This window comes from Athene cunicularia, assembly GCF_003259725.1.
Source record: "Athene cunicularia isolate RWA chromosome 9 unlocalized genomic scaffold, athCun1 chr9_part1, whole genome shotgun sequence".
NCBI classification, from domain to species: Eukaryota; Metazoa; Chordata; class Aves; order Strigiformes; family Strigidae; genus Athene; species Athene cunicularia.
The window spans coordinates 2,884,374-2,900,663 of NW_020799110.1; the positions used below are offsets into that span (position 1 = coordinate 2,884,374).

General features: G+C 40.9%; 1 protein-coding gene across 1 annotated transcript in view; it reads left to right on the forward strand.

Annotated features, from left to right (window-relative positions):
• Positions 1 to 2,232, forward strand: part of LOC113483489 (protein phosphatase 1L-like) — a 2,783-nt gene extending 551 nt beyond the window's left edge. The window contains exon 2 of the mRNA XM_026855050.1: positions 2,177 to 2,232. Within this exon, the coding sequence (XP_026710851.1) occupies positions 2,177 to 2,217 (41 nt within the window). The 3' untranslated portion in view covers positions 2,218 to 2,232. The remainder of the gene's footprint in view (positions 1 to 2,176) is intronic.
• Positions 2,233 to 16,290: the final 14,058 nt, after the last annotated feature.

The following is a 16,290-nucleotide window of genomic DNA, read 5'->3' on the forward strand; positions in this document are numbered from 1 at the left end:
TAGTGCGGCGGGGGCCGCGGAGCGCGGGTCAGGCCGGGGTGCTCGGGAGCAGGAACAGCGGCGGAGCCCCATCCCTTACGGACAGCCCCGAGTCCGCCGGGCGCCGCGGGGCACCTGCCGCTCGGCCGCAGCTGAACCGTCTTTTGGAAGCCGGGGGGGGACCCCGTCAGCCACCCCATCCTGTGCTGCTGCTGCTCCGAACCCCCCCCAACACACCGCTGGGATTTATCAAGAAAATAATCTCACAAGACTATCACGTAGTTTCCAGTTACATTCACGGGCTGGCAGGTGAAGGGGAACCAAAGCAGAAATTTTGGAATTATTAAACTCACAGTAGAGCTTGCCGAGACAGCATTTTAATGGAAAAAAAACCCCAAACAACCCAATACTCAAAAACGTGTTTTCTCTCTCTCTCTGCCCCCTTTCTGTAAGTTGTCATTTTTCTGCTAACTGATAAGCAATGAAAATTACAAGCTGCGACTGTGTGAGCAGAAGTTTGCTGGAACAGAAACAATTCAGCGTAGCGCCTGAGCTGCAAATGAGCTGGAGCGGTTGTCAGCCAGCTGGCAGAGCGAGGGGCTGCAAACTGACAAAATTCCTCACCCGGCCTCAAAGGGTATGACGTGTAAGAGTCAAACAGGTAAGAGTGGTGCTGAAAATGAATTAGCAAACCACAACACCAGTCTGAAATTTTGAGTGAAAAATATAATAGTCTTTCAGCAAAGCCTGAGTGTTCAGGTATGCGCCTTCCAAGTCTGCCAGCAGCTCCCGCTTCCTTAAGAATTTTGGTCACATCAAAGTCATACACAAACGTACGTAAACTCTGGTTTTGCTAGCTTTTTCAAAGATCAGCTTAAGTACATTACATAAACCCAAACCTGATTAACCCAAAATTAATGATTTAAGCCTTTTTGCGTTGGATTCTCGCATCCAGCTCTGAGAAGCAGGAAAGTTAATGGCATATGTTGTATATAACGATGATAAGGCTTTAAATCTTAGAGATACCTAACACTTTCTTAGTGTCTCAAAGGACTGTCCAACATTTTAGGCCTGAAGAAACTCTTACCTTTATCGTCCCATCTGTCACTGTCCACTTGAGTTGAGCTGCAGGGCTCTTCACCTGAAAGGCCAAAAATAAGTGCCTGTGAGTTTGGTAACAACACGGACTTGAGAGCACCTATAGCTCACGGTGCTGACTGAATAGCCAACCCAACACGTGCTTCCAAGAAACAGGGGACTAAATGTGACAAACAGAGGCTGAAATAAGTTGCCTCAATGAAATAATATTTTTGCTACTACAAACTTTGTAGCTACATGTAGCCTGAAGCTAGTAGTTCTGTCACACCCCATATTGTCAATAAAATTTTTCTAGCAAAACTTCTGAGTTTTCTTCTATCTGAACTGTGTCTTAACGTGGCTGGAACACTTTATTTGTGCATTGCAACACAGATCCCTCAGCACAGTCAATTTGTCTTTGTATGTGAGCCCTCAGCTGATTTCTTCCCCCCAGCTTTTTGCTGTATCTGCTGCAGCAACTCCCCTTTGAGTTGTTCATTGTACTGGCTGGAAGCCGTATGTGGCCGCTAAGCAAAACTGGCTCTGTAATGATTGAGTTTGTTTTCAATAACAACTGTGTTATGGCTTCTTTTAATTCTATTTAATTTTATGTTTAACACAAGATAAAATAAATGTAAAAATGTGGAGAATGTGGCTCACTACCGCCAACCAATTCATTAATTATTTAATCATCATTTCAATGAAATATAAATGTGTATGTACCGTCAGGGAACAGTGACTTGTACGAAAGTTGTGTTTCACTGATGGCAATTTGATTTCAGACTACAGGACTGCGAAGTGAAATGACGTGGTTTCAAGCCAGAGAGCGCACAAATCGCTCTCCCAGCCACCAGCGTGCACCTCCTCATTGTTATGTCAGTTGCTGAGGACTTGTATCCAAAGTGTCCAACAACTTTCTCCAAAGAAGTAACAGGATCCGCTCTGTGCTAAATGCCCCCAGAAGCAGAAGATGCTCCCTACTACCCTGGAGCAGTCCATTAGCAAAATGTTTATTGTTGCCGATCTCCCACTGCATTATACATATTTTATACTGCAAAAGAGTTTGAGTGGGTTCCAAAAGGATCTCGGCTGTGAAAATATGATCTGAAATGCTTCGCAGCTGCAGAGTGTTTAAAGCTTTCCCTTCTGAATGGCCGATGAAACAACAGGGTACAGGCAAAGTCTGGTTCTGTTAAACACATGCAACTGTAGCAACTGTCATCGTGATGGGGCCATCTCAAAGTAATCCATGTAAATATTCACCTCCTGAAATGGAGCTATCCACTAATGACATGCTAATAATCCGGGTGTTAAGTACAAGTTCTACACGAATGTACCATGAAGTGCAAAAATCAAAGAAACACTAAGACCACCCGATGGTCTGGTCCAGAGCGAGCCCACAAACCCCCTTAGGGGTTTCATTCTGCCCTCCATGGCCGAATCCTGCACTGCTTACTCTAGCAAATCTCCCCGGTGGGGAAACAGAACTTCCAGATCCAAACACATTCTTTTAAACACTGGAAATCAATAACAAAAAAATCATAAATATTTGGCATTAAAGGATTTCATTTAGTTTTTTTTGTGGGGGGAACTCTGACTCTTGTTCATTTGTGAAAGGAATGAAAATCCATCACTGATTCAGCTTCACAAATAATATTTATACACGATGTAATGAGCTAACAGATGGAAAAAACATTTCTTGCTCAACAGCTCCTCCTACTGCTGACAGGTAACATGAAGCTAGCAAGGCATAATTTGTTTTCATGCATCGGCTACAGAAGCAAATAATCTGCTAATACAAACATGTATTCATCGTCTGTTTAGTGCTATAATACACAGGGATTGCGTATATTTTGCTTGATATGGAATAAAATGGGAAATTATTTTGGGACCAAGAGAAAAAAGCCCAAACATACAACTGTCATTCAAAGGCAATTTTCATGGCATCCAGAATTAAAATACAGGACAAGATATTGGAGAAATCACTCACTTTTCTCCTAGTCTGCATAATACCAACACTGTTAGCATTATCATTGCTTGCTTCTAATATAAAAACAATGGTTTTGATTGTAAGAAGCCTCATTTTGTAAAGATAATTACAAGAAAAATAATAAGAACACTTTAAAAATATTTATTATACTCTAGTTGCAAACTGAATTTACTTTTACCCTGGGGATGAACAGTGAAGATACAGTACTGAATGGGTCATCAGCTTTACTGGACAACTTCACTAACATGAAGCATTTAGCTTGATGGAAATCTTCTTCTAAAAAAAAAAAAATACTACTTCTAAAAATACTACCAAAATCTGCAAAATTTCTGTTATTATTTACTGTATTCTGCTGACTATCTGAAGTCTCAGGATTTTCAGATTCAGACAGTTGTTACCAGCATAAACCAGAAGTGCACGCTGATGGACCTTACTGCAGGTTGGTCCTCACGCTGCAGGTCAGAACACTGAAACTTCTATTAAAGTCCTCCCAGAGCCATATCCCTTTTCTTCTGTTAATACAGAAAATCATACTAGAAAAATTTATATCAATGATAACTAAAAAACTGGGGTTTTGCATGTCAGGAATAAAACTGGTATGCAGTAAAATATCTTTTAGAGGAACAAATTTTAGAATATTCAAGATGACAGACAGCTCTCCAGAGGAATAACAGTATAGCAATATCATAAACTGTTCTCTACTATAGTTTCAATAACAGGTAAATAAAGTTTATGTTTTCTGCCAGTGATTTTTATCCTTTCTTTTGATCTCAGTTGATATAAACAACACTTTCTAAGATTGTTTCCAGAATTTTAGGTTGCAGCAAACGCCAAGCACGGCAAGTAAATTCTGCCTTCTCCCTGGTAAACCCAGGAGAAATCTTGTTCTAGGATTTTTGCTCATCTTGCATCTCTGCTGAAGAGGAACATTTGCAGATGTGGAATGAAAACAGCAATTTTCCACACAAGTTGTTCTTTTCTATTTTCCATGATTCTCAATTCCCATTCCTCATTATAGTACATCTCTGTGTGTAAACTCTGATTTTTGTTTATTTCCTGGCAACATTAAGTGACCTTAGTGAGAATGAGAGTCACAGGCTGTAGGGAGATTTCTGGAAAACGGAGAGTCATGTTTTAGCAACATCTTTTATTTAAACATAAGATTCTGTTATGGAATAGCGTGCACCAACCCACAACAGCGAAGCAGCGTATCGCTGTGGAGCTGAAGCACATCCCAGATATACTGGAGGGTTAAATGTACGCAGGTACCTGCATGCAGACAGATGACATGAGAATGGGAATGCCAGACTTGGCTTACTGATGTTGGGGTATATAATTTCTGATTATAATTATAGAATTCAATACAAGCTTTCCCCAAAGTTAACATTAGTTTGAGAAAACAAAAATCAAACCCCCACCACTTCAATTTCCCAAGGAAACTAAGGGGTGTTGTTTATTAGTGTTTACACATTCTTACTTCCTTTTAATACCAGAGGCAAACTATCCTGTGATACATACAATCAAGAAAAGATGCCAATACTTGTTTTATAGAAAAATTTAACCAGGGATGTATTTCAGAAGGAAATTCTGGAGTCTTACCAACTTACAGAACCTTGAATTAATACAATGCTAGAGTTGCAAGAAAAAGTGAAACATGTTTCTACCGCTGAGCTCACATGCTGTTGTAAAGACAATCTGCAGCTGGCATAAGGAAATGGGATGGAAAGAAGTTGATAGGAATACGATGTGATCCAGGTCTCAGGAGTTATGCAGTTACCAGGTGATCCAAATATATAAAAGGCTCATGAAAAAACCTGTAATATTGACAGTGACAATGAAATGCAAACAAAACCCTGAAGTCAGTGGGAGTCTTTGCCTTGGACCTTGGTGGGAGCACGATTCCAAAATTTTGATTCTCCCAAGGTCATGACATACTCTTGGAAAGTCTCACCGGTTTATTCTGAGGCTTCCCAGTTAGTCCCTCTGTATCATAATTATTCAAACCACATTTTTCCCTGTCATTTTCCAGAGATGAACTCACCGAGAATTGGAGCATGACTGAAATATTGCCCAAAAAGCCCAGCAGATAAAGCTGAAGATGATCCCGACTGCCAAAGCCGCTATATAAAGTATTCTTTCATTTAAATAGCAGCATAACTTTGCATCATTACAGGATGAAGATATCTTTGAAAATGTTTGTAAAGTATTTGCTGGTGAATTAATGCATCACAAACCACTTTAATGAAGAACTACAAAATATGCAAGGAAAATATAAATAGAAGCTAAACAATGTAGAACCACTTTGAATTAGATACAAACTGGTGGCATTGTTATTACATCTTTCTTGGATTTGAACACAAAATGATAAAAATCAGCAACAAAGCAATCTTAATTTTCTTCTTCATTAATTTTTACTCTGTTTAGCAGATGTTTCTTGTCTTTGTTGTAGACTATTTAATTTGCATTAAGGAAGAGGCTACAAATTTGATTTATACATTCCAATTCCTTGCATTTTTACTTCTTTCAGGTACATTTGAATGGAAATCATTATGGGCTGCATGCTGGACTCAATCCTTAGGTCAGCCATGCTAGGCTTGTACAAAAACTGAGATGAGAAGGGAACCGAGGTTCCAGATGCCTTTTTTGGTGACTTACTCTAAAACTAAAATTAACTGTAGACTCAGCTGACTGAACAAATTAAAACAGATCCCAAGCTGCGCTCAGTTCCATGACTCTTCCAAGAGGTTAGGCTGCAGCCACAGTGAATTTCAAAGGAGCAGCAGCGATCCAACCCAGAGACTTTCCCTTGAACATACTCTTCATATACCCCAAAAAGTAAAGCCTTCTAAAAGGCTTGATAGAGAGAACTCAGCTCTGGGCTACTTAAGATTTCCTTCAGCAAGCCAAGTAAATTGGTTTTCTGACTGCTTTATGGTCCCTGAATGGCACGAGGCAGGCAGCCTGTGTTCCCTTTGTCTCTGGGAATATGTGATTGATTCTCACACTGCTTCATTTTCATACGCAGCCTGAGGGACAGGCTCCTTTTACTCCGTTCAAAAGGCTCACTTATTTTCCCAGATTTTGGTGATGGAGAGAGAGAGAAATATTCATACAAGGATGGTGGAAGAATTTTTTATTGGGGCATGGAGAATTTATTAAGACTTTTCCCATTTTTTAAATTATAGTGTTCGCATTCATGCCCAGTATTTGAAATTTGCTTGAAATGGGTCTGTCGATAAATAAAGATGAAGCATTCATATCTCTAGGGCTGAAATGGGATGTGTATTTTATAAATGGCAGGAAAAGGAAGAGACTCAGTCTTTCCCTAAAGAGCCAGCACAGAAAACTGCAGGAGCATTGCTGATGTCCACTGGATACAGTCATAATCTTCCTCTGAGAGAAATACAAAAGCACAGAAAGGAATGCAAAAGTAATTTTAAAAAAAATCAGAAGTTAACTGTTAGGGACATTGGCAGAAGAAGACTTTAAAAACATTCTGTGTTAGGTAAATGGTATAAGCTGCTTAGAGATATTTAGATTATGATTAGAGACACCTGTCTATGCTCCACTGAATCATACAAGAAAGTTTGGGTTCATAAGAACTGGATGGAGTCAGGAAGGTGATAATTCCCATACACAACTCCTACTCAAGGATGTTTTAAGTAATACCTGTTCTTCTTACATGTCTGCAGTGACACACACATTTCTTTTTGTTTATTCGCCGTCTTCTCCCAGGGCAATATGTCTAGTGAGATCCAAACGGCATGGTTTGTACTAAAATAGCTGCATGGGTTGGTACCTTCAGCTGTCAGAACTGTCTCTCCTTCCTTCCCACTTTGTGAAATGTACATACCACAGCACCATCTGCTTCACCAGGACGCAGATTTGCCGCATAGGAGCTGTATTTTAATGGGAAAAATCATCCGACTACAAGAGAATTTTATTACCTTGTTTTAATTTTCTTTTATATCTGCTTTTTTTCCCCCCCCTTCAATTCCCACATCAGTCCTAGGTCTCCTGAGGCACCAGACTGTGAAGTTGACACCAGATGGGGGAATGAGTTTCAAACAGCTGCGGGCTTCCCTACTGCTGCTTCCAGCTACCAAGGATTCATTTCTGCACGTGCATACAGAAAAAGCTGGTGATAGCAAGACAATACTAAATTCAGTTTTCTTCCCAGCAAGCTCGACTGCTTTCAGCATTCTCAGAGCTCTCAAAATATGCCACACTCCCAGTATCAGTTCAGAGAGGCCAGAATGACTGGCAGCTGCCTTCAGCTGACGAGAAAGAAGCGAACAAAGGATGAGAGTGCGTAGAAGGAATGGAATGTATTTACATGGATCCCTCTGCAGGAGGCTGTTTATCAGATGTTATGAACTGATTTATTTATAGCTAATGACTTCTCCAAAAACATTGTTCTCTGCTGACCTTTACGCTGAAATTGAAAGTCAGGAGACCTACTCTGCCAAGAAAATGAAATCATCTTAAACTGAAATACAGGGGAAAAAATCTTCTTGCTGTATTCTGAATCCATTTTTAACTACTGTATCTCCTGCTTTTTTACCTTCTTAGCTTTGCTGGTTACTATGGGTAGTTGGTATTCCCCAGAATAACCAGGAAACCTGGTACTTGAAAAGAAAATAACCACAACTTGATTTTAGGATGGGAGTTGAGAACACTTAGCAGTAACCCCATCAGTTGCTTATACTGTCAGCTCCTTCTACAGGGGTTCTGTCTCTCAGTGGCATGTGCAATGCCCAACCCATCAGCAATGCTCTGCAAATAAGGGACAGGGGTTTGCACTTTCCCAGGCTGACATCATTAGTCGTTGCTTCCTACCAAAATACAGAGAGCAATAACCAGGCTCTTTCAACCTGCCGGATCCCGCCTCTTGTAACTGTCAAACCCACTCACACTAACGTGTGAGAGCTCGGCTTGCAGAACTGCAGAGCCGTTTGCACCCAGAGAGGATTGTGCCCTTTCTCTGATCACCACCTCTGCTCTCCCGAGCAGCTTCCACCAGCCCAGCGTGACGAGGTTCAGCAGTACGGGGAATGCCGGCACGCTGGGGTCATCTGTGCCCCCGAGAGACAGGACAGCTAATTCACCTCCCGCCGCCGTCCAGCCCCGTGCCGTGGGACTGAAGACACGCGCTTCACCACTGCCTCAGCACGGCCACCAGCGCCCGTCGTGGCTTTCAAAGCGGGATGCCTCAGGAAACAGAGAGTGTCCTGTCACCTTCTCCTCTCCCAACGCTCGTTAGACGCTGCAAGCGCGCAGCAGAGACTCAGAAGAGGTTGATGAATCTTGTTTGTTGTTGCCCATCGGAGACTGTTGGATGTAAATGGATGGAGGATGGAGACCGTTGCAGTAAATGGAAAGTGATGCCGTTTGCTGGAGAGATGATACTTTATTTCACACACTCGCTATGTCCCAAGCCCTTGATGGCCAAGGGAGGAGGGAGGGTTTGCTCCCTCCCCTGATGCACGGTCCCTGTTCCTGCTGCATCTCCTGCAGCTCTGCACCTCTGGCTTCCCCTTGCGCCCCTGCACCCCTGATTCTACCTACCCCCTGGTAGGTGCTGGGGTGGCTCAGGGAGGCCAGAGCCACTGCAGCTTGACTTGACCTGCTACAGAAAAAGGGCCTCAACCACACTCTCTCACATAGAACTGAGAGCACAAAGAAAAAGCACCCCTTATTCTGCAGACTCTCATAACATTTCTACTTTAACTTTTAAGCCTAACAGATGTACCTCAGGTAGGCAGAAAAACTGAGCAGAAACATATTAATGTTAGAATTAATCCTGTGCTTTAGAAGTAAAACTTGATAACTACGTGCAGATAGAACAGTTTCTCCTTTCTGCTCCTTGCTGTAATGGAAAAAGTAAAGTATTGAAATAATTTCACAGCTTGGCTAGGCATTAACTAACAGCACTTTCTGTGTAACAAACACATGATTCTATGGATATGGTAATGGAACAGGAGATGCACTTATATGAGAGGAACTGGGCTACCAGCCAAAAGTTGAGTTCTACTAGTTATGTTCCCAACCAGGAGCAACAGGAATTAATTCTTGAATGGATGAATGTGAGGATAGAAAAGCAAAATATAGCATAATGTGCAGGATCTGTGGGTTGTGCGCATATTCGTCCATCTTTCTTCTATTGCTTTTCTTTATCTGCTCTTTCTAGGTCTGAAAATTCATAAAAACCTTGAATCACAAAACTCTTTGGAAGTGAAGCAAGCTATATTTACAACCTAGCTCCTGTGTAAAAGGTGGAAGACCCTCACTCTTTCAGTTCCTTGGAGCCTGGTGGCTTTTAAAGAGTTCCCTTCAGCAAGGGTTGGTTCAAGCAGTACACGTGAAACCGTAGAGCCACAGTGAAAAAACTAAATGCCCATATACTTTAGTCCTTTTACTTGTAAGACTTTAAGATGTTTGAAAACTGTAAGTTTTCTACCTGAAGCACTCTCAAGAAGATCTGCACTGCTGAGGTATAAGGAGCAGCCTAAGAAATGCAAGATATGAAGCTGAAGCAGAGACACAAAATGTTGGCTTGTGTAAAATATAGTTTTGAGGCCCTACGCAAAGTTCCCTTACAGTGAGTTTTAATTCAAACGTTGAGAAGATGTAAGGAAGCTCCAGTACTTGTCTGGCACATTTAATGGCAAGTAATAAAGGCCTCTTAGCCCAAGAAAAGGGATTCTTAAATGTTTGAGAAGTCTCATGCTGACAAATATCAAGATAAGAGTGGCAATAAGAAAGAAAGTCCGACAGACCCTCTCTGGAGGAGTGAGAAACCCTCATTTTAAATGAAGATATATATATTTTAAACTTTGGCTAAGTTAAGTTGGGGTGAAGTAGTATTTATTTGAAACTGCAGTTGCCATTTTCTAAACTTGCTCTATTATTTTCTTGAGGTTAGTAAGTTCACTTAGTCTTTATTCCTCTACGATACCAAGAGACATTTAACAAAATGTTGTGTCTTAAAATCAGTTTCTCCAAATAGCTGAGTTCTGCTGAAAATCTAAAATTAAAAACTTTTTAACTGTGACCTTTCCCCGGAAAGGCACTTCAGCACATAAATAGTCTCACTGACCTTCAGCCTGTGCTCTGATATACACGGCTCTCCTGAATTTATCTTGGGAATGTATATACTACTGAGATCAGTGGCACTAGTTATAAGGGTAATGATACAACTGTTTGTGGTACTTGTTTCAAAGCTGAGGACCTCACAGTTATCTGCCGTTATAGCACAGCGCATGAGTAAGAAAACGGAAAAATCATGTAGGGAGAATAAGTACGACATCCTATCCTGTTAAGGCAAACATTGATAAACTAGGGAAAGACCTGACGAAGGGTTTCTACTAGTTCTTTCCACACCTCCTGTATTGCTAAATACTAGTTCTTTTCACAGAATTTAGTTTCACAGTAATTTGTTTGACTATTTAATAACGTCAGTAGCTGTGTTTTTAAAAGTATAAATAGTCTAATTCCACTGTTGTGCTTGCTGAACTGTATTTTGTTGCATTTAACTTCTTACACATATGAGAGGTTGTAGAAAGAACAGAGTGTCAAGGTACAGCTATACCGGACTTCTCCTCAGCGACAAAAGCGGTTGAAGAGGCTGCCGCCATCACCACACAGTTCTCGGCTTTCTCACCGTTCCTGCACAATTCCTCAGCACCATTCTGTTTCCTGACAGCCTGAGGGTCTAGTTTTAAAAACTGCCCGAGATTATTCTTCTTTGTATTAGATCTTCAGAAAAATTTTTAAAGGGTATTGAAAATATCAAAGTTGCTATAAATATCTGTTTAAGGAATCACTGACCTTTGCTTTATGGTTTTCACAAAAAAATCATTTTTTCATTGAAACATTTGAAAATTACAGCAGTTTTTCAGTGGAAAACTGTCTCCCTGGCCATCTTTTAAATAAAAAATCATTTAAAAGAACACCAAATAGTCTGCATTAAATTTATATGGGTGAAATGTCATGTATGACTCTAATCTCTTCCATGAGATGTGAATTTCTTAATGACTCATAAAGGCCCACTGGTATCATTTAACCACATCGAAATCTTTGCTTAATACATTGCTTTCTGTTAGAATCAGTGGCAGAATTATAGCTAAAACGACTATTTTGTGTACTCAGAGCTCTCCCTTTCTCTAGCCATTTGAAGGTAAGAGTGTATTGATACACATCCTTCACTGGAAGCATAATTAGTGATTGAATTTTGCACATGAAGAGAGGCAGGAGGTCAACAATGATTACCTTTATATTAGCAACACGGAGGAGGATTTCACCATATAAGTAGCAATGAGACAAACTATGGATAATTTTGCCCTTTGTTTTCAAAATAGGCTTTCTTTTCTCTCACCCTCAAATGATATCTTCACAGAGGTTCTCTAGGGTTAGATCTGGAATAAGGAAAACATGGCTGAAAGGATTTAATTTATCTTTAAAATAAAATCCAGTATGTCATTCAGACAGGAAAGCAAGCCAAGGATGAATGCTTGATATAAAAATTTATGAAACATGAAATGGGCTTTAATAGTAAGTGTGAAGTCTTGAAACAATAGGTCTCTCTGGAGTGGCAGAGTCTTATTTTTATGATGCTTTGATAGGTGGGAAGGTCATAAAAGTGTTGTGTATGAGGAAAGAATTAAAAATGTAATTGAACATGGCTCATAAATCCATGAAGATTCAAAAGCTACACTCTGGGTACTAATTCCCACGGGGAAATGTTTCTATTTAGTTACACTGTAAAGGTTAATAGTAAATACAATCTCTCATCTGCAAATCTCTGGTTTATTTTTCTTCTCAGATGTGACTTACCATTGACCTTATGCTATCCATCATTTGATGATTATGTCTGCATTTTCCAGTAAAAACTGTTCTTCCCTTTTTTGATTAAATTAGACTGTGAGCTCAGATTTTGATTTATATGGAGTAGCAATGCCTCATTCTTCCAGGACTGAAAATGTCCTCGTTTAAGACCAGATCAGAAGATGGGATGAAAGCCTTTTATAATTTTGAAAGGAATCAGGTTTTTTACACCAGTCACTACATTTCTGTTATTAATCATAAAGATGGACATGTATAAAAGAAGATATTTTTACATCTATACTTAAATTCTGAAAATTCTACATTGACAAATGGCTATTAATAACAGAAGGATATAAAGTGAAAAGCAAAGAGAAATGGTGAAAGTGAGACCTTCTGTCTCAAAGGAACACTGCCTTCGCAGTTTGCAGCTATGAAGGGGCAACGAGGGAGCTAAGGCAGATCGAAGATTAAAACTCAGGAGTCACAGTTCTTATTAATTTATTGTTTACCAAATAACTGTATCATATATAATGAAGCATCTGCCTTTTAGGTATGTATATATAAGACAGCATCCCTCTGGTAGTGTTTGATTACACTGAAAATAAAGCTCAGAACAGAAAATAAAGCAAAGAACAGAAACCTCTTTGCTGATCCATAAACGAGTTCTTGCAACAGTACGAAACCGTTTTCAGAAGACAAAGATAAAACCTAAGAAATTTCACACAAAACAGTATTTTATAGGAATACCATTACAGCTGACAAGCAAAAAACTTCCTAACAGGAGAAACACCCAATGAACATTATTGTACCACTAGTACAAGATGGGCTGTTCTGCCACTCGTGTGCATGCATGTGAACACAATATGTAAAAACAGCTACACGGACTTGTTTTGCATTGCTTTAAATGATAAGCTATGAATATATTTATTTTCCTTTTTTTTTTTTTTCCCTCTCTTCCTTTAGAACTATTTCTAGAATAGTTCTAATAATTCATCATTTTATTTTTGTCAGTGGTGATTTGGGAATTACACTGAAAATAAATTCCCATTTCTTATGCCATAGTCCTAAAGAAACTAGGACACATGTAAAGGAAGTATCCAAAGAGAATTCATACAGAGGAAAAGGTCTGAACCTCTGTCAAAATAATATGTATAAAGAAGCTGCATCACTGATTATCTTGGCAGTGCAGAAATGCAGAAGACTTGTCTTCTGATAGAAAACACATAAAGATTAAGAAAAATCTGCTTCAAATTCTCACTCACAATTAATCAATGTCATTACCCAGAAATTACAGGAATAAAATATAAGGTGGATTCACTTTGCTGATAAGTGCTACTACCAATTATAGGTGGCAAGAACTAACTTAAAAAAGCTATCTGAGTAGCTTTTCAAATTCATGTGTCCTGGAGAACAATGGACTGTAACATAGTTAACCAAAATATGTACTTCTGTGTATTTCAGCCTTCCCATTTTATAAAGCTGATTATATAGAAAGACTGGATGAAAAGTAAATGCAGTCAGAGAAATTAATGCACACAAAGGAGCCTAATCTTATGTCTCTGGGTTCTTTGTAGACAATTTAAACTTTACTTATAGATGTTAATATTTTCTTTTAAAATAATAAACTCCTAGTCCTCTGGCTAAGGAAAGGATTTTGAACATAAGTTGCTGCATTCTGTTCGATTTCCACTGTCTGACTCTCTCATACCTACAAACCTCTCTCACATAGGGCCTTATTCTTCTATCCAAGAATAAATAATTTCTTTCCATCCTAATTAGCCCTGAAAGCAAGACTTTTCCCCTTCATGTGCCACAGTAGATACCTTAGTTTCTACTTAGTTTGAGGAGTTCCGGGCGAAGGTGAAGGGTTTCTGCTTGTTTGAACAAGCCAATATGGATGTCTTCAAGCAGAAACTGTTTTATCTGCTGGTTTCACTTCTAAAACACAGGATTAATTCTAACCTTGCTGCTCAATCCACCTGCCTGTACTGAGGTGCATTTATTACCATTACAGGGCAGCAACAAACAAGATTCATCAACCTCTTCTGTGTCTCTGCTGCGCGCTTGCAGCGTCTAACGAGCGTTGGGAGAGGAGAAGGTGACAGGACACTCTCTGTTTCCTGAGGCATCCCGCTTTGAAAGCCACGACGGGCGCTGGTGGCCGTGCTGAGGCAGTGGTGAAGCGCGTGTCTTCAGTCCCACGGCACGGGGCTGGACGGCGGCGGGAGGTGAATTAGCTCTCCTGTCTCTCGGGGGCACAGATGACCCCAGCGTGCCGGCATTCCCCGTACTGCTGAACCTCGTCACGCTGGGCTGGTGGAAGCTGCTCGGGAGAGCAGAGGTGGTGATCAGAGAAAGGGCACAATCCTCTCTGGGTGCAAACGGCTCTGCAGTTCTGCAAGCCGAGCTCTCACACTTTAGTGTGAGTGGGTTTGACAGTCACAAGAGGCGGGATCCGGCAGGTTGAAAGAGCCTGGTTATTGCTCTCTGTATTTTGGTAGGAAGCAACGACTAATGATGTCAGCCTGGGAAAGTGCAAACCTCTGTCCCTTATTTGCAGAGCATTGCTGATGGGCCACTCTTCTCTCTGTCAATCAGATTACATCCCAGAATACTAAAGTTCCAGGGTCTGCTGTTTTCTTCCAGTGTATCCTAGACTTATCCATACACGCTCTTTCACTTCTCTAGTTCCTAGGAGTCGGCAATTAAGAAAACAATCGATTTCTTGAGTCTTCAACTGTCTTTTCCGCTCCTCTTATAGTAGATGAAATTTCATTGAAAGTCATCTTCTGCCCTGTGCCAGGCACCCGTGAGGCACTCTGAGCTACCATCTTAGCAGAAGATAAACTTCTAACAATCTTCCCATGGTTATACCTAATCCATACCACTTTTTACCTTTCAGAGCTACATGGAATATTCTTCTTCCTCACAGTTATAAAGCACCAGAGATCAAACCAGAATTTTAGAAGTGTAGGGATGAAAGAAAATTTACTTTAAATAAAATTATATCTAGTTTTAAGTTGATGACACTGATGAAGACTTTTTTAAAGTTTTACAGAAAGCACATACAGGCAGACAGAGGTGGCTTTTTGGAGAAAAAGTATGTATTATTTGGACAGACTATTCAGTTTCCCAATGCTTTCCCCTTGCATCGTTTCTACTTCTTACACCATGTATTCGAATCCAAGCAGAATTTTACCAACCAGGATTTCACTGAGAGTACCCCAATGACCATGCCATTTCTACTCAAGTATCTACAGCTCAGAGCTATTTAGATATCTAAAACTTCTTCAAGACAATTTAGAGCAATGTATTAAATAATTTCGTAAATCTAATTTTAGTTTCTGATCCTGCCAAGCTGTACATGCTCCCAGTTGTGACTGTGTGCTATGTTCCTCTGAAGGCCTGTTCACTTGGGCACAGTTACGCAACTGAGGAGCAGACACCTCTGCCTTGGGTTTGGTGAGGCAAAGTAGAATCCATGTTAAAACTGCAGTAGTCTACAAAATTAAAAAAAAAAAAAACCTGCTGAAAAAATACGAAAGACACTCGCAAATTTTTTTCCAGTAAAAACACCCGTGCCTACCTAGACAGAAAGGAGACACATCTGAATGCCATGTACTTGAAGCACAGCAAAAAATGGAATTCTTCCTAGTACCACCTAGTACTGTCAGTCCTCTGGAGACACTTTTGTCACAGTCAAAGGCAGAGTCACGGTTTAAGAACACTGAATGTCCTTAAATTTGCCTTTTTTCAAAGGATCACTTACACAAGGCAGGAACTTTTTTTTTTTTTTTACCTCAGAACACTCTTATTTAATGATCTGATGTCTGTAGAAAACATATTATTGGATTTTAACGTTTTTTTTCTTTTACTATAGCTACTTTGGATCTTACTCACCGAGTCTATAGCTATGCTGGGGAGAAGTACAGCGCAGCGGCGGGTCCCTGGAGCGCCCCGCTCGGAGGGCGCCCCGATGCGAGGCCGCACTCTCCGCCTGAGCTGAGAGACACCGACAGTCCTTCAGGGGAGAGGCTCATCTACAACCACGTCTTGTTCGGAAAACGTGGAATAAAATAGAAGCATTAAAACCCCCCGCAAGCCGTTCAGACAGCGTCATTGGTTCTGGAGGAGCGGAGAGGGTCCGGGCTGGGCGAGCTGTGAAGAGGGTAGAGGCAGCAACAGCCATCAACAGTGTCCAAGGGGAATGTCTGAGACCTGTGTGATTGTTCGTACCCTGTCACGGACACAATCTGTTCTCTCACGCTGTGCCCACACTGAATCTTTCCTCTCACGCTGTGCCCACAGCCGTGCCGGTTCTGGCGCCTCCAGCCTTTCCCCCGGCGTTGCCCCGGGACTACCGGCCCCGGCCGCGCTCGCGGGGCCCCCGTGGCGCGGGAGCTCCTGGGGCTTGTAGG